General features: G+C 41.8%; 1 protein-coding gene across 9 annotated transcripts in view; it reads left to right on the forward strand.

Moving 5' to 3' along the window:
• Positions 1-26,037, forward strand: part of SGCD (sarcoglycan delta) — a 345,566-nt gene that overhangs the window by 258,286 nt on the left and 61,243 nt on the right. For 7 of the 9 annotated variants that reach the window (XR_014935431.1, XM_085518773.1, XM_015875788.3 and 4 more), the window contains one exon: positions 6,294-6,366. The exons of the other annotated variants lie outside the window; for them this stretch is intronic. Coding sequence is in view for 6 of the 7 variants with exons in the window: in XM_085518773.1 (XP_085374899.1) it covers positions 6,294-6,366 (73 nt within the window). In the remaining variant the exon portion in view is untranslated. The remainder of the gene's footprint in view (positions 1-6,293; positions 6,367-26,037) is intronic. 9 annotated transcript variants of the gene reach the window in all.

Consider the following 26,037-nt stretch of genomic DNA (forward strand, 5'->3'; position numbering starts at 1 on the left):
CTGGCCTGTCTCAACCACAGCCCAATGCTTAAGGGCTGACTCATTCCTCATGTTCATATCTAGAGTCGAGTTCAAATCCCAAAGTCCTGGGATATCCTTGGATGCAGATAATGAAAGGGAGAAAATACATTTGGTGTCAGATTCTAGATAATCTAAGTTGCATCTTTATTAAAAACACCTCTGTTGGTAGTGTATGCAATTCCTTACACAGATTGTCCTTGAACAACTCCTTAATGCTTTGGCACATAGGTATGCAGACAGACCACTGCAATGAACCACTTTTATCCAATAGCAGAAAGAAATATGAACAAAGCTTTATGGCTTTTGTTCAGCACAGTGGGTTAACCTAGCCATGCTATTATTGTTGGGCCCTGAAATAGACCTCATTGATTTCAGATTTGATGGGATTCAAGGGGAGCAACAGCAATTACTATGTTCATCCATTTAAGAACGTAAATTAGGGATGAATAAGGCTTTTAAAGCAAGGAATTAAAAGAAGTGGGCGCAAATCATTTCTGCCTGTATTGTATTGGATTTACTTCCTGGATACCTGTTTGCCCAGACACCTTTCTGAGACTGTCACATATTACCCCAATGAGATCTGCAGAAAACAGAACCACATTGGATGGGTATTTTCATGTACAAATTGCTGTATGTGCCCTGATCAATAACTGTGGAGTCAGAAGTAGTTTCTGGAGATCATCAGCACACTGTACATTCTCTCCTGACCTTAGCTAGAATAAAAGAATTGCAGCAAATCCTTTTCCTTCTCCCCTCATTTGCACAGTGCTATGTTAAGGCAGTGTTCTAAAGTGAAGATAAACATAAGCCAACCTAATCACCAAATCTGGCACGTGGCTCTGAGGTCCCAATTTCATTATAAAGCAGTGCTATCCAGCTCTAAAAATGTACTGTGGATGTGGGCATTATTGTTTAAAGAATGCACAAACTGGGAAAGTAATCTGTTGTGTAGAAAAGGTAAGAACAGGAATGTTGGGAATGGCTAACAAAGTACATTTCCACCTGAGCGGAAACCTGATTTTTCTCCCTCCATGTTCTGTTCACCCCCAAGTGCTGTTCAGCTGATTGCCACCTACCCTTGACAGCAGGAGCATCAATCACTAGTCCAAAAATACCTATTGTTGCGCTGTGTCTGAGATCTTCTCCCTGTTCCAGCTGATAGCAGTGGAAGTCTAGAGCAACAGTTTTGTGCAGAGAGAGCAGTGTGTGATCAGGATCTCATCACAGAGGCTGGAGCCCAGTTGTGCCTCAGGGGAGCAGGATGGGCCCTTGCATTTGCACTAGGGATGGTGCCAGGACAGAGTCACGCAGCTCAGATGCTTTTGAAGGGCACGTGAAAAGCAAGAAGCAGTTAGGAAAGTTGAACTGTTGATTCCCTCTTTTGTCTTGTTGGATCAGATACTGGTTAAGAAAGTTGAAGGGAGGGAGGGAAGGGAAGGGAAGGAAAGGGAAGGGAAGGGAAGGGAAGGGAAGGGAAGGGAAGGGAAGGGAAGGGAAGGGAAGGGAAGGGAAGGGAAGGGAAGGAAAGGAAAGGGAAGGAAGAAAAGACCACTGAGATTGAATGCTGAATGTTTCCTTGCTCAAGGTTCTTGGTTTTTGTTCTCACTCTGTTTATGTACGAGGGTGGAGGAGGGGGGGAAAGCATTTGCTGAGTGAATCTTCATGGTGATTCAGAACATTTTAGGTGGATGCTGTCATATGCTTTGTAAGTTCCTGACTGATTGTGTGGAATTAAGTTATTGGGCAGAGAACCAGCTAATGGAAACACATTGATGAAATCATTTTTGAGGGACATTAAATGGAACTTAAAATAAAGCTGAAATGGCTGTATGGATTTTTCAGTCAAACTGTTTATGAACATTTATTGGTGGTAAATTAGAGAGTGTCAGAAGAGGGAATCAAGTCGGTATGGCTTTTAATAGGACTCACTCTGATATAATACTGTGAGAAGGAATAGTTTATTGCCTAGGGATGTATGATACAGTATGTTTAAATACAAATTATATGATTGTTTTCTTCTATACGTCTTTGGCTGTTTGCAGGTGTGCTGCCCTTAGCAGCAGCAAGTCTTATAAGGAAAAAAAAATATTTTCAATACTTGGCAATGAAATGGAAATTTTATACTATGTATTTTTCATGTTGGATAGCAAACACTTTAATAAAGGATAATTCAGGAAGCAGAAGCTATGTTACACAATAGTAAATTTAATTTACATTTGTTTTATGTTTTGCAAAAGGGGAAGATGGATAGAGTATCTTTGCTTGAGAAGGGAGATTGCAGCAGCTAAGTCTTCCATTGTTGGAGCTGTGGATTAGTACTGTTTGCCAAAACCCAGCGTTCCTTGGGTAGATACTAATGAAACTAAGCCTGTGGGAATGCATCATGGTAAAGCAGCTCCTGGTCCTGCAAATCCTGTTCCCTGCTTTTGAGATCCTACACCTTGTAGTCATGAGTTTGTCGATTCTGTTGGGTTGTCAGTCCCAACCACTGTAAGACAAAGGCTGTTCCTGTAAAAAGCTGGTAAAAGGGGAAAAAAAAAGAAAGAAAAAAAAAGAAAAATTAAAAAAGAAAGGAAAAACCTGTTGTTTTTTCATCCTAAATGTATTTGGAACCAGTTTACTACTATTTTCTCTCATGCCAACTTTGGCCTATAGCCAATAGTTCTTTTTCCTTTGTGTTATTTATCTTCCTAATGTGTTTATACACAGCATTCTTATCCTTCCTTCACTGTCGTGCTGCTATACTGAAAAACCTAGCCTTCTTTTTTTTCTTTCTAGCCTTCTTTTGTAGGGCAGGCTTTTTCAGTTCCTGCAATCAGACAGTGTTTTCTCTCTGCACACTCTCCCCAAGTGAGGATGAGCTGGAGGCTACATAAAATTCAACTCAAGGATTCACTGGTTATTCTTAAAATAATGCCATTTTTTTCTTGTTCCCATGTTCCTGTTAGTCTTGCCTCTTCTCATTCAGTTTAATGTCATGCTTGCCTTTCATTTGGCCCTGTCCTACTGCTATGAATCATGAGTAGCCCGTGGCCTCTTTATGGGACGTTCCCATTCAGGGAGCATCCAGCATGGAGCAGAAATCCTCATTTCTCTCTAAGCACATGACCTTAGATTCCTATTTTTAAATTTCACCCTCTCTCTCTTCTTCTACTCCCTAAGGCAACTCATTCTTTTCTCCGTGACAGCCCAGTCCTCTGCAGAGCCAGGACAGCCTAATTCAGTGTCAACAGCATATTTCCCTCAAACTTTCCTTATTTTTGTGCCAAGGCCTTTGGTGCAAATTCTAAATGAGGTCACTTCCTCCAGCCTAAAGATTTCACTTTCAACACAGTCCAACACTGATGCTGTTACTGCCTGGCTTAGGACATCTATAGTGTTTGAGAGCTGGACTTTGGCACAAATGTCGAATATAGTCGAATTTTTCCAAATGTTTATTGTCATATGGAGGCACAGGGGAAGCTGCTGATCCCTTAGGCAGAGACCAAGCCTGTCCATGGAGAAGAGAGAAGTGGTAGAGTTGGGCACATTTTCAAGTACAGAAAATTTCAGGCAGCATAGAAAAGAATGGTTATTTACTATTTCTCAGAGTCCAGGGCAGAATAAGCCTCGAGTGAAATCATCAGGCAGCAGGGTGAAACAAAGAACAGACTTCTCCAGAGCATTTAGTCTAATTGTGGGCCCCCTGGCAGAGAACTGGGAACAGGTAAAATCATGATGAGGTTGAAAAAGAGAGGTGAGAAACGCTTACTGGTGTCTCTCCAGTGGCTGGATGACAGCCAGCCCTCAGAGACCCTCAGCTGATGACAGACAGAGCCCAGGGAGGGATGGTGCAGCCCTGGCTCATCAGCATCCCTCGTGGCTGCTGTCCTACATGGTGACAGGGACAGGCAGCCTTGTGGGAGATCTCCTGTGTTTAAGAGGGAATAATAAGAATTGATGCTGTCAAGGCAGGTGGCATTCACTTCTAATTCGTATCAAAGGAGTGAAGCAGAAAGGTTTGGAAGTCTTGTTTCTGTTCCTATTGCACAGGGGACTCTTCCATGGATTTGGGAATGATGAACACAGAAGAAGAGGGCTTAAGGACTGTGTGAAGGGAAAGGAAAACCAGGGGATGGGTGAGAAAAAAAAGGGCATAAAAATAATAATAAAAATAAAGGCTTCTTTATTTTTAGTCTTCCTGAAATAACTGTGTTGGAGTTTCTACTGGCTTTGCTTCCAGAGTTACTTTCTGTGTTTGAAGAAACAATGAAAGACCAGAACATTCCAGGTCAATAGAAGTATGCCAGTTCTCCTTATCCTGCAGGTGTTCTGGTTACTTGCAGATCTTATACTTGGAGTGTAAAAATGAATGAAAATTGCTGGCATAAACAAAGTTACCTGTTGAGAAATGCAAGAATATCTCTCTGCAGCTCTTCCACAGCACTTTCTCATCTTCTTCACCTCAAAAATCATTATTTTATTATGCGATATGTGCAGGCTACATCTTTTGATAAGTTTCATTGGAAGGCTAATAACCAAGGCAATTTTGTGGATAAGCAGAGTCTTAAATTGTTTGGAAACTGTTGAGAGAGGACAGATCAGATAATAATAACCTTCATGGTTGGCAAGCTGCAGCCGCTTCTGACAACTTGTAACGATGAAGGCTTATAGTTAACTTAAAAGCTAAATATCTGTACTGGGCCATGGGATCAATTTCAATTCCCAAGTATAAAGCTTCAGACCTCAGACTGCTTTTGTTATCTTTGAGATTACTTTTGTTTTTTTCTAGGCTAAAAATGAGTTGTTTTTTGTTTTATAAATATTAAGAGTGATTACTTTCATTCCATTTTTTTTTCCTGTTAAGTCATTGGGGTGGCTTCATTAGTCTCTTTCAGTGCAAAGACAGTGAAGCCGTGAGTGTTTCTCCCTTATAACAGTAACAACAGAAAGGTGCTGTGTTCACATTTTGCATCATCTTCCAGTCTGCTCATAGGTAACAATATTAATAGCATTTATTAAAAACAATCACAAACATATCTAAATGATCCCACCAGGGTCTGTAGCTGGCATCAGAAGCTTTATCAAAGAAAAATATGAGGACATTAAAAAATGCCACTGGTTCAGTTTGTGTGCAGACACTGAAATTGCTGTGACAAATGCAGATAATGAACGATGAATTGGTCACAGTGCAAATGCATGTAAGGCTGTAGGTCTAGATGTAGGAATGTAGGTCAGACTTGTTCCCTGGGTAGGCAGCTATGCTTTAGACAACATGAACATGAATTTCTTGTTCATTGCTATGGGTAAGACCATATCATTCACAGATGTGTTAGCACTGAATGTTTCAATGAGAGCGATAAGTGGCATAGTGCAGCATGGAGCGTTAGTGACACCCCCTGGGGACTGCTGTGTCCAGTGCTGAGGTCTCAAGCAGAATGTTTTAAAAGGGGAATGGGTTCAGAAAATGGCAATAAGAAATCTGGAAAACATGTATGATTCGTGATCACAGTGAATGATGCAGGAGGCCATAACATTTTGGAGAACTGAAGAAGAAGTTGAGGTGGTTGGGAGATCGTCTCTAAAATATCAAAAGGAGAAAGGTGAAGATTTGTGTTCATGCAGGGCCCATTGGTTGGCATGCAATGACATAAGAACATTTAGTGGTTGGAAGCAGAAGTGAGAACAATGCTGATTAGATGCACATTTTAAAATTAGAACAATTAGACAGTGGAAAGGCTTATTTTATGGGCTGTTTTTGGCTTAGCACTGAATTTTGGAAAGCAGGTCTTTTTAAAGAGACGCAGCATGGCTCATTCATGGACCTGATGCAGAAATGGCTACAGCTCAGCCTGACCTGAGAGATGCCTGCAGTGACTGAGCCAGAATGTGGTTTTCCTTTGAGTGTCTCTCAGAACCCAGCAAAAGAAATAATTTCATGTCCTGCAGCCAGGTTCATTAGTGAGAGGTGTAGCTGCACTGGTTATTAAGGAGGTATCTGTTCCAAGCTCCCTGCATCACTTGGGTCAGCAAACACTTCTCATATTCAGGACACAAATTTTACAGCGTAATGTGCAGCTTACAGGCAAATCCCAGTTGTAATCAAGTCAGTTTCAGGTGATAAGGATTTAGCTTTTCCTGGGGACAAAAGGGGTGTGTGAGAGAAAATGGGGTCAGGCAATGGGGAAATGGGGTCAGGTTAAAATTGCACCTAGGTATGATTTAACAATCACTCCCCTGATAACAGCTTATAATGTTTACAATTTGTCTTCTGTTTTGTTTTGTGATTTCAGGAGCAGAAGGCACAGTGTTCCCTAAATCTATAGAAACTCCCAATGTCAGGGCAGACCCCTTCAAGGAACTAAGGTAAACTTTGGAATATGGTTTAATGGTAACTCAGTGGCACCTTGCTGGAGTTGCACACACTGCTGGGCATCATTTCTGCTTTTGCACAGGAACTTGGGGCTTTGCTTTGGATGGCATCACGAAGGGGATGCCGTGGAAAAGAAGGGATATCCATGTTTATGTCTAAATATGTCAGATTTAAAGGCAATTGTGGGTGATAAGAGCACCGTTTCTGCTCTGTAACACACTCTGCTTATTGTGGGCTCAGCCTTTGGAAAGAAACAGAGAAATCTTTCTCCTGGTTGTACAGGGAGGTACTGGCATCTGGGCTGAGTCACGGGGTGTAACAACACAATGAAAATACTCTCCAGTGTTGTCTGTCCTGCAGAAATGCAGATCCTCCCTGACCTACACCAAGTCTAGCTGTGCATGCATGTCACTGCTGAACCTTGCAGAGTTACCACTAATACTGGGCAGTGTATTAAAAAAACACCAAAAATGTTAAAGTCTCTACATGTTAGTTTGGATGATTGATCTCTGCGAAGAAATGGCCTAATCTCCTGAAATATTCTGACCAAAGGGCTCTAGGGGATTTCTAACAGTGTTCTAATTATTCTTGCTTAGAAAAAGAGAGAGAAAAAGAGGGAAAACAAATCTGCAGGTCATCTTGCCCTTAGATCCTGGGTTATAAATTCTGCTTTCCTAGAGCATACTGGGGGTGGAGCAATCTTTGGACAGCTGAAGTTGTGTTATGAGATGGGAAACAAGCTCTCATTAGCTCTCTCTGCTCTGATACTGAAAGAAGAAATGGCCCAGCCTAGATTACAGTGAATGGTAAGCAGCATCTTGGCTGCCTTCCCTTGTGCATATCTCCAGAAACACTCTTCTTGTTCCCATTCTGCACTCTGAGGACCACACTTTAGACCAGAAGTGCAGCAGTGGTGTGAGTCAGTTCATGCTGAAAGTTTGTTCTATGAATGGTGACGTTAACACCACCTAGTGTTTTTTTCAGTCTCGGTTTCCATCCTTTTAAAACAGAAGAAATGGGGCCCTTGCTCATCTTGCCATGCAGCTTGTGGGACAGTTCCAGGGGTCTGCAGAGTGCTCATAGGTTGTGTTGATATGTGGGTGAGGTTTAAATGTTCATGGCTTGCTGGTACAGCACAGCTCAGCAGAGATTTCCAGCAGGAAAAAAAACCAACAAATCCCATTTGTAGTTAAAATGTCCATTAGCATCTAAATAACTTAGGCAATCAGATCCTGTTACCAGTAGTGATTTAGGTCCAAGTTTTTGCTTACTTAAGACTTTTCTAAATGTGGGAGGGGACTTTTATCTGAAGAAATGTAAGGTGTTGCATTAAAGGGGGCAAATGTGAGTTAAAGTAGCTTTAATCTGATTGAGCGTGCTTCTTTTCCAAACAGAATTAAGTTAAATGAAATTGAAAGGAATTAATGGTGGTATCCATGCAAGGGGCTGATATTTGATCTGCTTTAAATTCTTGTGATTTTACTTGCTCTTGTAAGGAGCTGCTGGATAACTGTCTGTCTTTGAAATCAGACTGTTTGGAAAAAAAATCCTTGGAAAAATTGTTGGGGTTTTTTTTTTTTGTCCTTTTTAAGGGAAAATACTTGAAAGTAAGTAGGATTTATTTTGAAAAAGGGCCAGAAGGGTCCTAAAGCATTTAATACACTTCTGAAAATTTTATCTTTGCAAAAATAAATGCTTTTTTTTTCTGCCACCCTAAAGGGAAAAGAGATGTGGAGAGAAAGTAAAGTTTCCTGAGAGTAAATCCTTTACTCCTCACCAAATCAAGAGCTCTTCTTCTCTCCCTACATATACAAAAGCTTGTTGGAGCATTCATAGGTGAAATAGTGAATACTGGGTGCAGCACAGATTTCATAGATGAAGGAACCTTATTCTGGGGGACATTCTTTTGTACCTTCCTATTTTGATAGCATTGTTTCTGCATAAGGTGTCCTTAAGCCTGTTTAAAAAAATGCTGCGGTAAAACAGGCCTAAGCGAGATGGCTGCCATTAGGTCCAGAGCTGGTATAAACACATACTCAGTACCTGGCTTGACTCTAAAAGACCTTTATTCTGTAAGAAATAGTGGAAACCTTTATTTCCTTCTTAGGCTGCAGTTTCTGGGAGAGGTGCACAGTCAGCTGTTGTGGGCTGTCACCAGTGCCACCAGCCTCAATCACTGCTCTTAGACCAAACGGTTAAGATTAGTTACACAGTCCGTTTTCATCCATTTTTGTCGTTTCAGTAGCTTAGTGACTCCCACCTCTTCTTTAGGAGACTTCAAAATAAGGTGACAACAACTGTCACTAACAGAAGGAGAGGAGACCAACTGCTCCTGTCACCACTGGGAGCCATACCATCTGTATGTCTCCTTTCCCTTCTTCCTCTGTTTAAAAGACAGACTGATTTCCTCTTCAACACAGGCAGCATGCCACTGTGCCAGTCATTTCTGCTTCTTCCCTTCTTTTTCTTCTCCATCCCACAGGCCTCCAGTCATGCAGACACCACAAAGACTGACACACTCTGAGCGATGATGGCACATACATTCTCAATAGACTTTCTGTCCCTGTTTAGCTGATGAACGACCTTCAGTTCATACAACCTAATTCATTTATTAGCGGCTGCTCTACAAGGTCATCACCTTCCTGGGGATAGACAAGGTCTCTGTCCTCCTGGCACACCAACATGCTCTGTGTGGCCCTTTTCTGTATGTGTCTTTCTTAAAATACTTCTGTCTGCAGCGGTTTAGATGGAGAAAAATTAAGTGGCAATATGTGCATAGATGTTTTTTACACACTACACTCGTAAGACGGTTTTCAGGCTGCAAGAATTGGTTTGGCACTTCTTTGACCCAGGTGTGGACTTTGCTTCTGAGTCTTCTCAGGAGGTTTTCAATGACCTCTGCTACAGAAAGGCTCACGTGTCCCCAAAAAAAGGAATCCTATAGAGCCCAATATCAGTTGCAGTAGGAGTAGCAGAGCTTATAACTGCCTGCTTTAATGCAGACATAGCTGTATTTAGTGGTTTATGTTTTCTTTTTGTGATCTAGAGTATTCTTTAGTTGTGACCTAAGAGTAGAAATATATTAAAAACGATTTAATACACTTTTGGGAACATTTTTCTGTTTTTATTTGTTGAAAAGGGACAGATTCTTTAGCAGAGTGATGGGGCAAGAGGAAATGGTTTCAAGCTAAAAGAGGGGAAATTTACATTGGTTACAGTAAGTTTTTTTCTCGATGAGGGTGATGAAGAACTGGCACAGGTTGCCCAGGTAGGTAATAAACGCTCTGTTTTGGAGACATTCAAGATCTGGCTGGAGGCTCTGAACATCTGATGGGGTTGTAGTTGTCCCTGTTCATTGCAGGGGAGTTCAACCAGATGGCCTTTAAGAGTCCCTTCAGACTCAAACAATTCCATGATTCTGTGCAAGTAATTTTAGACTCCTAAATGTTTTGCTAATTGGGTTCTAAGCCAATCAAAAACAGTAAAAAGGAAAGCAAAAAAAATTCAAATTATTTTCAAATTCTTGGATGCTTAAAATTTCTGCTGAGCATCATCCCAAAACAGTTCAGAGAGAGGACTTGTGAGATTTATTTGGGACATTAAATATTTGTAGTAACTGAGTCTTAGTAATGCAAGTTGCTATCCTTGTGGTTGCCTGTATATAAAGGTTGACTTCAACATGCTATTTTTTCACTGGACTGTTTTAATAGAGCCCAAGTAACTTGGTAAGAGCCTGTCTTGAGAGCCTCTCCTTGACACTGACAGAAATCATCAGGCTTCCTCGTTTGTCTTTCAAGAGGGCAATATATGTTAAGGAGAGTAACTGTCTGACAGTCACAAGATCAGTGCCTTCACTGCCATCAAGACATCCATCAAGGAGAGGGATAAGGACTAGACCAGCTGATGGGTAGGGGCAAAGGGAAATAATTGGAGGTGGGAGCATAATGAAGAAGCAAGTGGTCCAATATAAAAAAAAAAAAAAAGTATCAAAAGGATGATAAACTATTAGATGCAGGATGGGTGTACACTGAACTAGTGCTGTACAAAAGCATTTGTCCCTGGGCTTGGTGGACCCTTGTTGTTGGGACACCAATAATGTGCTTTCTCAACCTGCGTTGTTCAGACCTAGCATGGGGATCTCCCTCATGCCAGACTGTGCTAGGCCAGGCACTGTGAGCATTGCTGAAACCCTGGTTTAGGGTGTTTATGTTCCTGGAGTTAAATAAAAAGAAATCAGCATGAAATTCACTTTACAAGCGGCAATCACAGACCTGGAATTCATCCACAGTTATTGTAGGTTAAAAAACACCATAAACCGCTCATCCAAGGCTGGGAAACCAAGGGATGATTGTTTTTCCTGTTATATACAAATATAGTTAAGGGAGAATTAATCTCTTGGGCTTAAAGGGGTAATTTTTGACCAAAGTTAATTATGAAGCACTGGAAGTACCAAATAACAGATGAAATGCACTTGCAGTTTGATTTTATTAGTGCAATTCTACCTTACCATGTACAGTATTGAACTATCCAAATAGTCCAAGTGAGACCCATTGTACCAAAAAGCAATTTAAATACAGTGCTTAGCTAATGCAACAGTGCTCTTTTTGTAAAATAATAATTCTTATCAAATTAAGGTTTCTCTCAGCTGTGCTTCTCAAAGCAGCAGAGACATTTTCAATAAGAACAAACACAAATAATGTTTCTGTCTAAAAGCCATTACATTCATGAAGATCAAAGGAACAAAAATTAGAGAAAACACAAAAAAATCAGTTGTATAAAGGAGGAAGTGTGTGGTGGGAAATGGACGCCATTTGTGAAGAGTAGCTTGTCACCTTGAAATATAGTTTAGCTTATAGCAAACACTGGGAATTCCTGTGAGGTGGCAGCAAGGAAAAAAAGGTCAATTTAGCCTTGTAGCTACTGGTGTTGTTTTCAGATTGATTTGCTGATAAGGGTGCTGTAGCAGAAATGCTGAGTTCCAGCCTGAAGCAGTGATGGAGCACCTGGTGGAAGGCAGGGCCAGCCCAGGGGAGCGCAGGTGCATGCAATGCTCCTGAGTGATTGGAAGGGGTGGAGCCAGGATCCAGCACTTTCTGAATCTCGTTTAGGGTTGGCAGTGGAAGTTGGATTTTTAGGGTTGGAAGTGGGGTTTTGCTGGAGTTCGCTGCTTATTTGAGGTTTTCAAAAGGTAAGCAAATTTCTTCTTTATTTCTGTATCCTTTGCTGCGGCACTTAGGATTGTTCTTATTTGCTGTAGCCTAGGGTTGTGCCTCTCTTCTATTGTTGCTGTATTTTCCATCATGTTATAGCATTACAGTAGCTGTTCTTTTCTTTGTTTTACTGGTGCAAATCTAATGATTTTGGTGGAATCCTACTAGTGTGAAAAAATGCGCTTTTGCCTTGAGATGGGCTTTACTTTCCATGTTTTGTAATAAAATGTAATAGTGATTTACAAGGGTAGGGTTTCTAGAACTGTCCCCACCAAGCCAGTGCCTACTTGTGAATGCACAACTGGAACAAGAGAAGTGGTTCCTAGTTTCTAAACTTCAGGCTAGTTTAGGTGGGCCCTTATGAGGTTTATTTGAAAGTCAGAAGTCCTCATCACTTCTGATGTACTAATCTGGGGTTCCACACATGATCTGACAGTTTTTGCATGGCAGATATTGTTTCCTGAAGCACTTCATGTTGAATGAGACTTTCTCAGAGCAGAACTCGTGCTGATTTTGCAGCTGCTTTGTTGTGGCCTTTCCTGCTGTTGACATGCCTTCTTGCTGCTGGCCATTCGTCTGTTAGAGCAGACAAACCACAGCCCTCTCCGGTCAAAGGGAGCCTTTCCATAAGGCTTCTTATGGATGATATATTGAGCAGCTCACACAGTGCATTTGATAGAAGCCTTGGGGTTAAGGAGGCAGATGATTGCAGGTGTTTTCCTTCTGTTAAAATAGAACTGTTGCAGAGGAGACTTGTTTCTCCCTCTTATTGCTACAGCACACTTGCTCTTAATGGCTATCACCTTTTTCCACCCAGCACAAGATGGGGATTTAGCTCCTAGCTTTCTTTCCTTCCCTATTTTTAGCAGGTGATGCCTAGATGTGGATCGGATAATCAGGAGGCACACACCTGGCAAATGATAGAGGCACTGACAGAGCTTTGCTGACTTTTCCCAGCTGTATAAATCACAGTGTGGCCCTGCACACTGTGCTGCTAACAGGAGCTGCCCATTGACAGGCAGATCCTTTTCAAGGAGGGCTAACAGACAGTGAAAGCAGAAAGTGAATTTGTGATTAAGCAGCCTGTGGTCAGCTGTGGGGCTCTTTCTGGATGCACCAATGTGTAATTGCAGGTCTGTGGGAGCAGGAGCATGGCCTATAAGTGAAAGCAGAATTGTGACAATAGGGCAGGAAGGGGCCGACTTCTAGACTAAACTGCTGCCAAATGGGACAGTGTATGAGGTAGAGAGCAGTGGAAGTCTCTCGGTTTTGGCTGAAGGATGCACAAGATTCTTCTCCTTATGTATATCATTGAGCAGTAAAATAGCAAATGTGTGCTCATTGCCTTTCTCTAGTCAGAGACCAGAGAAATTTCTCCTGGCCTCTGTGTACAACAGTACAGGCTGGCTCATTATTTGCTTTCCGCATTTATTCTGCAAGTGTTTCCTAATGCAAACAAAATCTTTTTCTGGGAGATATTAATAATCAATCCTGCTTGTTATCTCGGGCTGAATAGCTTTTGTTTATACAGGATCAGTGTCCTGCCAAGGTGTGTTACACCTGTGATTGTCATTCCATTTCAGCAGCAGAATATCACTTGTTCTGTAATCAGAGCATCTATTTGAGTGCTGCTCACAAAGGTGTGTAGGCCAGACGTCCTCTGGGACCTGAGAGAAGCCCAATTGGTGTTAGCAATCTGTGTACAGTTGGATAGACACAGACATCCATTTGAATAACAAAAATGTAAACTGTTTTTGCTTTTTTTAACTCTGTGCAGCACGCTGCTAACCTTGGGTAGAACATAGATGCTAATAAATGCAAGGTCTTAAAAATGTGAATAATAGCCATTTCACACTTCATGGCAGACTCATAGTGGTGAAATGGCTTAATACTTAATTACAAGGCTTGTCCTTCTCTCAAGTGCAGATGACATTCCTCAGATAGATTTTTGCAATGACATCTGTGGAAATAAGTTGAGAAACTAATTAGTTATTCATATAATACAAAATATTGATGGTGCTCTGATTAAAAGGATGTGGCAGCACACCGCTAACATGATGTATCTGTCTGGTAGTTCAGTCTGCTCCCTGAGGTGATGTGTTTTGGAAGAGAAAATAATAAAAACACCCCCTAGCCTCTACAATACAGATGTTTATATTTTGTTAATGATTAAGCAGAGCTACTGTGTTCAGGAGTGGCATAACTTATTGCTTGTGCTCAGGAGGAGCGCCAGGTCTGCAGACTCTAAGGACTATTTTTGTGGTGTTGACTGTAATGGGATCTGCAGGTTATTGACTAACAGCAGCCGTAAGCATCCTAAAAGCAATCATTAGACAACTGTCCAGAGAGAAGAGCCGGCAGGCCAGCATTTGTTTCACTGCAAGCTGGGCAACACGTTTTCCTTGCATCAGAGCCTTCTCAGCTTTGTGTCCTTGTGGGGTAGCTGAGAGATGGTGTAGTGCTGTGAGATGTGGCATTTGGTTATACAGAGAGATGCTGGATGTCCCATCCCTACAGGCACCCATGGTCAGGCTGGTGGGACTCTGAGCACCTGGTGGAGCTGTGGGTGTCCCTGTTTGTTGCAGGGGACTTGGATCAGATGGCATTTAAGAATCCCCTCCTACTCAAATGATTGTGTTTCTGTGATTCGTAATGCTTTGTGAGAGTTCCAGTAACTGTTGGTTTATTGTAATATCTGTACTTGAAAAAGAGCTATTTTTACCAAAGATAACGAACATGAAATGGAGAAGTAGAGAAGAGGCAAAGGAAGCACCTTACCAACCTGTGCTCGTGACCCTCTGTTCAATTCCTTTGAAAACTGTGTGATATTTAGTATGTGTTCATGTTCAAAATGGCTGAGTGTCTCAGATTTTCATTGAAATGTAGTTCTTACCTTAAATAAATGAGAGGAATTCAATCCACTGAGCACTATGTTTGCATCTTGGTAGAATAATGTCTGGCTTTCTTGAATATTTCTGTCTTTTTATATTTCCCTCCAGCTGTGTATCTTACATTTCTAAAACCTGAAGTGAAGAGCAAAGTAGGCTGAACATAAGTACTGTACTCAGTGCTCAGTCCTTGCCTTTAAGAAGGGCAATCTCCCTGCTGAGGCTTTGTATGTCAGTGCCTGCAGCACCATGAGCATGGCGTGGAAATCCCAGCCAGGGTTTGGCTGCTGTGGTTGTGAACCAACTTCCTCAGACCCGTCTGCTTAACACAGACTTATCATTAACCTGAGTAAAATAGGCAAGGGCAGTTCAGATGCTTTCCTACCCAAGTGAGAAGTTCCTCAGGGTTTTGTTTCCTTTTGCTTCGTGCTCGTGCCTGAGCTCAGCTGTATTGAGGCAATTGTAGTTACTATTGAGTGTGACTGAAGGAGGTGCTTTGAGCTGTATTAGTCCATCCTGGTCAAAAAGAATACTTTTATGAAGGCATTAATTGTATTTCAGATGGGAATATATAGTGGCTGTGCAGCCATATTAAAGAGAAGAAAAAAGTATTTCTAACCATGATGAGACTCTTTTGAAAGCAGTGCATTGTATCTTATTAAGAGAAGTCATAAATATTCACAATGCCTAGGGATTCTTTAGTCCAAATTTGCGCCACGTGGAATACAGCTGTTTTCTCTAGGCCAAAAATGGTGGCTGTGTTGTTACTTCACAACTTGATTTTATCATTTGAGTGTGTAGTGGCTGTTGCTGCCCTGCTCCTTATGTTTTATATAAATCCATCCTTTATATTGCAGTTTAGCTTTATCCCATGGGCTTCTGTAGCACCTCTGGCAGTTAGAATAATAGTTTCCTTATAAATGGCATTGCTGAGGTCACACTCAAGGAATGACACTCCTTGCTTTCAAATGGTGTTTGAAAGTTATGAGAGCCCATCTCTAGATGTGACTCAGCAATCAAACCTGTGGTCAACAGGCAGCAGAACAGTACCAGACCAAGAAGGGGGCTTGGTTTGCTTTCTGCAGGGTGCTTGCAGAAGTCACTGCCATATCATCATTGCAATTCATAATGCGTGTTGCCCTGGAGGTCACTGTTTTGCTGTTTAGGCAAACAGTGGCAACTCCCATGGGCCAGAATTGGATATTTTTGTGCAGATTCAGCTTAGAAAACAGAATCCTTTACAGACCTAGTCTTGGTGGCCAGTTGGCCCATCCTGAGCAAGCTCTCAGGCCATCTGATTCACTGTCTGATTCCCAGATCCTGCTGACAGTTCCCAGGTCGGTTGGGATTAGTGTGAGCAGCTGGGAAAAAGCAACAGTTCTTGGATGCCAAATATGTGAAAGCGTTGTGTCAAAGGTGGGAGAGCAAAATGGCAGTCGCTATTTATTCCATCAGCTGATGTGGCTGCTCTAAATATATATAAAACAATACATGCACATGGCTTTGCTGGCAAGTAAAATAGTGCAGTGTTTCACTCCAGCTGCACAAGGACTTGGTGTCCTTGGATAGAAAGTCAAAATTATAAACAGTGTGTTTCATGGTGCTGTGTGTTGCTTTGGATCTGTGCAGGAAATAAGGAAGCAGAAATGTGATTATGACCCAATAAAAGCCAAAAAGCAGGTGAGTGTCTCTGAGAGAGCCTGAAAAACACTTTCAGAAACACAGTTCAGTTCTCCAGAGGGGAGGAACGCATTTCTCAGAGCGTAGGTGGTGGCTGTGGAAAAAGAAGAGCTTTTCCCTTGGGTTTGACTGACACAAATGGGGGTCAGGCAGGAGCTATTTCACCAGCTGAAACTTCTGCATCTCAGCTGCAATTCTCTCTCTGTTGTGTTGAATTGTCCTTGGTTCATGGGTTCTCTCTTGCATTTCATAATACTGAAACACATTCTCTTCCTCTGGTTTCGTGTCGTTAAGGGTGAGCATGGGAAAGCTGGATGAGGACATGTCATAAAGTGACACTAGGGAATCGAGCAAGAAAGTAAGCCAAAAAACCCCAAAACTTATATCATCAAGGATCATAAAAGAGATTGTAAAGCAAGGGGGAAATAGCTTCCTGGTGCATTTGAGAGCAGCTGAGAAGGCTGGATAATGAGGGGATGTGCTGCTGTAAGGAGATGTTCCCTGCCAGTGAACTCAGAGAAAATCTGCTTATATTTAATAAGGGCTGAAAGCAAGACAGAAAGAGTTCATGCTGCTAGTGCTGAACTGTGTGGCAGTGATAAAAATGTCGTGTCCTGTCCACTTCCTTAAGTACTAACATTGTAAAAGATAGAAGTAAAATAACACTTTTTTTTTGAGAATTTGGTGTCTTAAATTTAATCGATATTAATGAAAGGTTATTAGAACTGTTCATTTTGGTAGAAGATATACAGTATCTTCTCATGCAGTGCCAGAGGTTAAAGATTGTAATTGCTTGCTAAGGTTCATGCAATGAAATTCTCTCTTATGACCCACAAGGTGTGATTGAGTGAAAAATACGTGCATGTGAGATGGTCTGTAATAAATTAATGTTGTGATTAAGTGTCTCCTATCATACTTGAATCAGCTGAGGATCTGTGTCAAAAAGACGGCAGATTTTATGTAAACCTGAAAAATTTCCTTTTGGAAACCCAAGTGCTTCCAGAGGGATCACCTGTGCTTTGGTCTGGTTTATATACCTCTCAATAACTAGAGATGACATTTCTGGCAGGTTCTTTGTGGGTACAAGAGTTAAGTCTTTCATAATCTTTCTGCCTAAACCCTCCAAATGCTCTGTACCAGGTGATGAGTTCTTGTTGTTGTGGGTCAGGAGGAACTGCGTGGGGAGTAGAGTGAGAAAGCCTGTCCTGAGTGTGCTGTGCTGTACAGTTTCCAGCACTGTGTTTTTACTCTTCCCCAAATCCAAACTTTTAGGTGTATGTCATAATGCAAGCATTGGCTTCGTTCCTTAATTGTTTTTAAAAGTACAGAAACTTTGGTAATGTGGGACCACCTATGTGAGTTTGCTGTTAGTATTACATGACTGTATCCTGCAAGATATAATTTGCCTTTAAGTATTCATGTAGGTCATGAAGTAGTGATGCACCTACCCTCCCACTAAATATCTCAGTTTAATGGGTTCTTAGTTCAGTTCGATCTCTCCCTCTATTCTGAACAGTGGGAGAGGACCAAACAATGACTTTGTCAGAGTGTTTTGCAGAGCTCTGAGATTCATGGCATTCAAGCAACATCACACCAGGAGGCTAAATCTTTGAGTCTAGAGGTTAGTTACAGATAGAAAGAATAAATCAAGCAATAAAAGATGCCTATATAAAAGGATATTTCCTCTGAAATGAAGATGCTTCAGAGTTCATCATAAACCCCTGACATGCATTCAGTCACTCTGTCTGCTGTCGCAGTCTGGAATACATTTCAAGGTGCCTGCATATTTTATGCTATAACCTCTAATAAATACATAGACACTTTCAATGATGATGCATCATACTTTGTGAACTGATGCCCTGTGGAAGGGGAAGCAGTGTCAATGCAGTGGGAGCTCTGCAGGCAGAAGTTCTCTGATGCATATTATTATCATTGCCAAGGGATGTTCAGGTTGGAAATTAGGAATGGTTTTATATCTGAAAGGAGCAATGGTGCATTGACACAGACTGCCCAGGAAGGTTGGGGGTCACTGTGCCTGGAGGTAATAGAGAACTGTGGGGATGTGATGCTGAGGGACACCATCTGTGGGCATGGTGGGGATGGGTTGGGGTTGGAACTGGTGACTTCAGAGTTCTTCTTCAGCTTCTTTGATTCTATTTAAAGCATTTCCCTGAGGGCTACAATATGTCCAGATGTCTGGGCAATACCAAAAGGTGTTGCTTTCATAATCACCTCTTTGAGGAAGCTTTCCTCTACCTGCATGCTAGTTCTCTGTTTCTGTGTGAAGCAAAATATATCAGTTCGTGCAGTGGATTTCCTAGTCTAGGTCGTGGTGTGGATAATAGATCATTGCATGAGAATGGAGTGGTATCTCCCTGGGCCATGTCACTGAGCTCCTTCTGTTAAGAGATCACATCATTTTCAAAGCATGGTAGAATTACCATTGGTTTCTTGTGGTTGGTTGTTCATTTTGTTTTTACAGAACTGTGTGCATAAGTCACATATAGGAGTAGGAAGGGAGAAGTGATGCTTTGTACTTATTCTTTACGGGCTCATCTGGTTTATTTTGGCATTAAAGTTACAGCAGTAGCGGTTTCTGAGGATTTTAAAGTATATAAACTGGAAATGAGACTTTGGATAGTATACAAGGTATACAGACAGAATAGATTCAGCATCACTATCCAGCTGAATAACTGTAGCTTTATCTTGCATGCTAGAACAACTCCAGTAGTGAACCATATTTCCAGTGTCAAATCTTAATACACTCATGGAGATGCTAAGGCTGTTCGGCTTTATAGGCTTATAACTTGGAGTGATCTATGGGCAGTGCTGGATTTGACCAGATGGAAATTCCCTCCTTCAGTGATGTACCAGCCCCCAATGGCCAGCGAGCTGATGCAGCTGCAGATAGCTCACAGCCCAGCAGTGTGTGGACAGGCAGTGAGTGCAGCACTCAGATGTACTGGTAGCTTTGCTATTAGTACCGCTGTACTTTTCCTGCTGTGTGTTCAGCTGATATAAATATTCCTGAGCTTCTTTTATACATACTCAGTATGTGTCCATGCCTTTTTCTTTAATATTGAAATAGGAGAGTTTAGAGCTTTTAGAATTCTATTTCTATATTCATGGCACAAATCACAGTGAGAGCAAGAGCTGGGTGTCACAGCTGCAGGACAAGCTGCATGTCTTGAGTGCATCCACCAGCACTTTGCTCTTTCAGAGCACAGTGCCAAAAGTGTGCCATTCCCACACAAAGCCTTTGGCAGCACTGGGTACAGAATGCCCTAGGAGTGCAGCTGAGCCCAAGGGCTGGTGGCTGTTCCTCAGTAGTAAATGTGTACAGCACAGAAATCACAACCAGTAACTTTCTCATCTCCAGCAGTAGTAAGGACCAGTAAATTCCCCTCAGAACGGCACTCATTTGCCAAGCCAAATGTCTGTAGTGCAGCCAACTTCACTTTCTTCGCAGAACACAAATATAAGTCTTTTCCAGATTGCCCAGCAGTGTTTATCTTCCAGGTTGACTGACCTGCAGTGATATTATGGTCCCCAGAGCTTCTGAACTTAATAATTTCCAGTAGCTGCTTGCATGCTTGAAGCAGTCCCAGTCCAGCCTCCAGTGTGTTCTTCCTGCCAGTCACTATGGGAACAGCAATCAAAGCTCATATTTATGTCCGAAATCACGAAGCATAGGTCTAGTGGGAACAATTAAAACAGGCCTGTCCAGTTATGTCTTTTTAAGTTCTCCCCACATTATAACTAAGTAGAGCAGCACAGTTAAAGCAGCATGACTGTTAGGATATGACTGCCTTATAAAGGATATCCTTTGTAGGAGATAGATATTCCATATACCATCATCTGTGGGAACATACTGAGAGTAGTCAGCATTTCCAGTGCTGGATGAAACCTGCCCCAGGTTTCTCTCTGCAAACTTAGTGGGGAGCTGCATGCTGCCAGACCCTGCAGGGTCCCTGAGGATGCATCTCAGGTACTGGGAACTTCTCTTACTGATAAACTGAAATATGCTTGTATTTAGGGTGACAGTAAATGCTGTTTATACCTGATGGCTTACTCTACAATAATAAACAGGAAGAAAATTAAGGTCTGTGGGAATTGGTGCACGGAGGGAAGGACTGTGGTGAGCTTAATATCTGAGGGACAGAAAAGTAATTCTTTAGCAGTGACCAATTTTTGTAGGGGAAGCTGTTTCCTTCTCCCTTCTATTGAGAGAATTACTTGATGGAGCTCAGTGCCCCATTGCTGGAGTTGACCGAGTCTGGGGATTACGTAGGTTCCTTCCCCTTGAGCACTGATGTGGTATTGAACATCTTGAGTTGGAAGGGATGCATAAGGATCATTGAGTCCAACCCTGGGCTCCACACAGGATCAACTGGAAATCAGACCATATGTAAATTGCGTCAGAATGTAAATCACTTGGGCCAGAAGGTCAAGCAGCAAATACTACATGAAGATATAATTATGTGTAGTTCATGTGCATTGGGGGCAGGAAGATGCTACATCAGAATTTTAAATACCAGCCTGCAGGCGTATAAATATATTTGCAAGTCCTCCTCACTCTTTTCTAATGGCCCAGTTGGTCTAAATTCAGTTATTTTTCTGAAAGGAATTTGTGACCCTCCACAGACTATCAGCAATGGGGAATTCTGCCAGAGCTGACACTGAAACTGATCAGAGGAAACACTTCGCTTGTGTCTATCTATCAGCTTTGGGAAGCTCTCCAAATATGTGAAGTTGGCGCCAATCCATAGCAATTCCCCAACCGGTGATGGGCCCCACAGTCAGCACTCTTCCTCAGACTGCCCATACTATAGCATGTGAATAACTGCAGGTGTCACACATTCCTTCTTGAAACATAAGATAGAAAATTTCAATTATCACCCTTCTTGCTGTTTTCCCACCAGCTCCTTCCTTGACTCAGCAGTTCAGTATCTGTGTTTCTCTCTCTGTCTGTATCATATTTCTTTGAGCTCTGTTCTGCAGCCTTGGTATTTAGTGTCCAAACAAGTAGTTGACTTAATTCCATATTCTATCCCAGCAGTTACTCTGGGTAATGTTAACAGGTGGGATGTGGTACTGATGGGTTTGGAAGGTTCAGTGATAAATGTGGCTCTTCCCTATGGTGCATGGAGATGACTCAGGAGTCCTCATTTCCTTGGGGCCAGCACATGAGGACTGGATTCACTGATCTAGAGCAGGAATTAATCATCCTGCCTGCTGATACGTACAGGTGTTGAAAGGAATGCTGAACCATGCATGTTCCAGTGTGAGGGATGCAATGTGCCAACTTGAGCAGGTGAAGCTTCTTTGTCTATGGGAAGCACGTAACATTTGGAAACCTGTTGGAGTGATGCTCTCAGGTGATAGAAGACGTTATCGTATCTTTTGCTTGGTAGGATAAAAGCACACCCTAGTTTCTTCCTGGCAGTGTTTGCTTACTAACACCCGTGGAAACAACACTAATAATTTCACTAGAAAAGCTTTAGCAGAGTGGTGGCCACTGCAAAACACTGTCCATATTCCACACATGCTCAAGGAACTCAAACAGATATTAAGTTCTTGCCTGGTTTGTTTTCTCTCCTGCTGCCTACCAAGCATGCAATCAATACATAGTGTTAATTTGACTGCTGAGAGATACCATGAGAGTGCAGGCAATTGAGAAGAAACAAAGAATTCTGGAGAGGAAAAAAGCAAAACCCTGCACCTTACAGCTTTGATTGTTGTTTTTGACAGTGGTTAAATGACCATGATTTATTTTTTCTTTTGCACGTTTTTTTTTTTTTTTCTTCTGGGTGTTTTGGGCCAGACAAAAGAATTAAAGTTGTTTTTAAGGTTTGGAATCCAATTGCCTTTCCCATGTTATGTTTCCAAGGTAACTCTATTGACTTCTTTTAAAGGCAGCGCTTAGGAAGTCAGTCAGGTTATGTCTCTGTACCTGGGGCCATTCCCGCCACATGAGACCATCTGTTGAAGCTCCTGGTGGAGGCACTGGCTTAGGGCCATACTCTGCAGTGGAAGAGGCAGTTTTTGTGGGAAAGTTTTCAAATAAGTTGGCTTGAGCACTAGGAGAAATCAGTGGTAAGGAGTTACCTGCACCAATTTGCTGTTTTGGAGAGGAAGGTGTTTTATTTCTCCTGGGCTGTGCTGAGCCATCCCCATTGCTCCTATAATGCAGTAATCCCAAGGACTACTGAGTGTGCTCACCTGGGGTCATAAAAGCAGTTCATTGCACAGATGGAAATTGAACTCTAGTGCTTGAACCACAAAGTCAGTCTTACCTGCATGCCTCTCCTTCTCAGAAAACAAAGTAGGGTAAAAGGAAATGAAATTCCCTGCTAAAAACTTCTTCTAGGAGAAGATTATGACACTGAGAGATACTGATAATATCTGGTAATTGTCACTTGTTATCTGAAAAAAACCAACACAGAATCATACAAGAGAGGTTATGAGTGTGAAAGTGTGGACTTGCCCAGTAAAGTATTGAAGGAGCTTCATGGAAGTCAGTAAGTGTTAAACGCTTTCTCTTTTTGCTGTGTTGAGCCATGAAGCAAGAGGATGATTTCTGTGCATTAAAACAAGGATCAGGAATTTACAGCATGGATGCTGGCAGAGCCAAGAGCAAGGATTGCAGCTTCTTGAGATGTGCACCCAAAGCAGCATTGCTTTGGAGTTCCTGGTAGCCATGTGTTACAGATGGAGAAGGGCAGGGGTGTTGCTTCTCTGCGTTCATGTAATTATGGTCATCTCCCATTGGGAATCATAGTATCACTAAGGTTGGAAACCTCTGTTCAAGTCATCTAGTCTGGCTATTGAATTGCTGCCACTAACTTCAGCCTGTCTCCGTTAAGAAAAATACCGTCCAGCATCTCTCTCTTGAAAAATTGCCAAACTGTGCCTTGAAATGTGTGTTGTACTCAGGAGTGATTATATGCAAAAGATAAACAGAAATCAGTTTCATTTTTAGCTAAAGATAATTTGACGCTTAGAATTTGCAAAACATCCTATTCTCAGGAATTAAAGTAGTCCCTTTGGAGACATCTCTGTACTCTCTTTTACAGCAAGTTGGCTTTTTTTAATTGCCTGATCTCTTTCTATCTCTAGTTCATTCTTCTCCCCACCCACCTCCACAATCCCTTTGTTTTCTTCTCTGCACCACTTCCCAACCTATTTTTTCTTTGAAAACAAGAAAAATGCTGTGAATCTCTAATGACTTGAAGATTTTCAAAGAACTGGGTGGAAAAACTATTTCAAACATTCCCCGTCCCACCCACTGCCATCTTAACTCCTCCGTGCCCAAACAGTAGCAGCTCAGAACTGACCCCACAGGGCACCGGTCCCTGTTCTCCTTTTCTGCCCCTCAGAAATCCTGACTTTTTTTTTGCATTCCTCAAGAGTAGGAATGTTCATTTCTCATGTATTTGTATTCTGTGTTGAATGCTATAGATTGCACAGAGGAAAAACTTCTGAATTATCGAAACAGGTTGTGAACCAGTGCTGTAATGTGAAGAGAAGTCACAGATCAGTGGATACTCATGAAAAAATTGTTTTTCTCAAAGACAGCTGTCAGATTAGCTAGTTTTGATACAGGTGTAAGCATCTAACTTCAAGGCTGTTATATGCTGGAAATTAGTATCTCTAATACTAGTTATTGTCCTGCTCAGTGGTGGTATAGAATGGTAGAATTGTTAAGGTTGGAAAAGATCACAAAGGTCTTGAAGTCTAACCCTCTTGCTATTGTACTCACGTACCCACATAACTCAGTATGCTAACCTAGAAGTGTGTTCTGTGATCCCACTTTGCTTCCCTAACTTTATCAAATAGCTGTATGTGAGAAGTTGTGTGAACTGATCCACTAAAGCCAAGTCCTGTGTCTCTGTGCATGGTCATGGTTGCCTGTGCAGGGAAGGGTGTGGATGCTCATGATTATGTGGAGCTGCTTTGCATCTGCCAGACAGCAAGGCATGGAATTTCACCTGCAGATATGAAAAGCACCTCTAGTCATGGAGCAAGTCTGAGAATCTGCTGGGACTCACAAAGGGTGAGCAGAAGCCCAGCACATTTGAAAGCTGGATGTTTCAATATTCCTGTGTAGTTTGGGTCACTGCTGAGACCTTACCCATGCAGACATAAAACTGTATTCCTGGTGCAAATTGTGAAGGAGGCCGCAACTTTGACATATGCATCCCTTTAGATGTACAAATTATGCCTGTTTGCCATTTTGTGAAGTATACTGGGGACAGCAAATGGTACTCCTGCATAAAAATGAAAAGTTACTAAAAACCTACTACGTGCACTATAAAGCTCTGATCAGAGGGGGGGAAATGACTACAGATTTGTGGTTGACAAGCTTCAGAAAGAGTTCAGCAGAGTGTGAAAATTGACATTTAGCATATAGCAATTCAGCCTTCATTTTTTGTGAAGTTGCTTGGAATAAACTGCAGGTTTAAAACAAAATGTTTGCTCACTTGTTACATTGGTTATTGCTTGTCTCATTACTGCAGTTAATTAAAGGGGGGACCAAAAGTCAAAGCCAGAGTCAATAAGATTGTTAATAAAGATTTAATTTGGTGGAATCATTATAAATTGACTGTACAATGAATGGATATACCACAGGAGTATCAGTGTCAGAAGGTCTATAAATGCATTTTCAGAAATAGCCACCAGGTTGTAGCCAATTTGTCATGCTAAATAAGCTCTTCAAATCCACTTACAGAATTCACTGCATGCTTTCAAAGGATACCACCAAGTACGTGATGCACACAGACGTACCTTTTTTCCAACAGGTATTCTACCATTTCAAATCCTTTCTACTTTTGGTATCTCAGTTATATATTTCTCATTGTAAATGGCTTACTGTTAGGTCCAATCTTTTTAGAAGGAACAGAATAAATCATCAAGGCAATGAAAGAGTAAATCATCACTGCAGAAAGCACTGTAGTCTGAGCCTGTGCGCTGTTCACATGAGACTTTAATCTGCCCGACCCTTTCCCTTATGTCTGACCAAGTGGCAAGTAAAAATCCCATGATAGATAGACTTCAAATAATAATAATGGGTATATGCAGCAATGTTTTTTCTCTTCATAAAGTAGTCCTGATGTAGAAGAATTCATGCAAACCACTGATGATAATGACTGCAGTATTTGCACAGCACTCCTCCCTTGCCAGTGTTGTCCATGTACTTTGGATTATCACCAGAAAGTGCTTTCTCTGTTGGTGTCCACATGCAGGTCTGCTGAGCAGGATTACGCAACAACCTGGAAATAAAAGATTAAAAAATAACGATTGCTTCATGCAAGTCTTCTGAAGTGGGACAAAAGAGCAAGCCTTGAAAGTAGTGCAGAGTTGGCCCAAATTGATTCAGTGATATTTTGCTGCCTTCCCTGCACGTGAAAGTCACCCTGAAGTAGAGTACTATGTATGTTAGGTTAAGAAATGGATCAATCTAGCAAGTTTTATCTGACCCAAGTTCCGTCTTTCCATTGGATTTTCTAATATTATGCCAGCTCTGGTGGCATTTGTCCTCCTGCAACCATGCAGAAGCCAACATAAATTTTGTTGCATGCTCCAAAAAGTAATGCAGTGCTTGTGTCCGATCATGCTGACCAGCACCAACTCACTGTAACCCTGTAGGTGTTAGGACTGGGCTGATGTGATATTGCTCAGCCCACAGCTGCAGATAGGAGGTCTGAGGCCAGCATGCTTCTACATACCCCGCTACTAGGCATCAAGCTACGCCAGTGGCTTGAGGAGCTACAATGCTGTTTCTATTTCTTTATTTCACCGCTGGTTTGGTGGCAGTGCATCAAGATAATACCCAATCCTAGCAGCCTCTTCTGTAATTCTGGCTGAAAAGGTTTCTTCCAATTAA

The sequence above is a fragment of the Coturnix japonica genome, chromosome 18, assembly GCF_054131305.1.
Source record: "Coturnix japonica strain WE chromosome 18, WE-NBRP24, whole genome shotgun sequence".
NCBI lineage: Eukaryota > Metazoa > Chordata > Aves > Galliformes > Phasianidae > Coturnix > Coturnix japonica.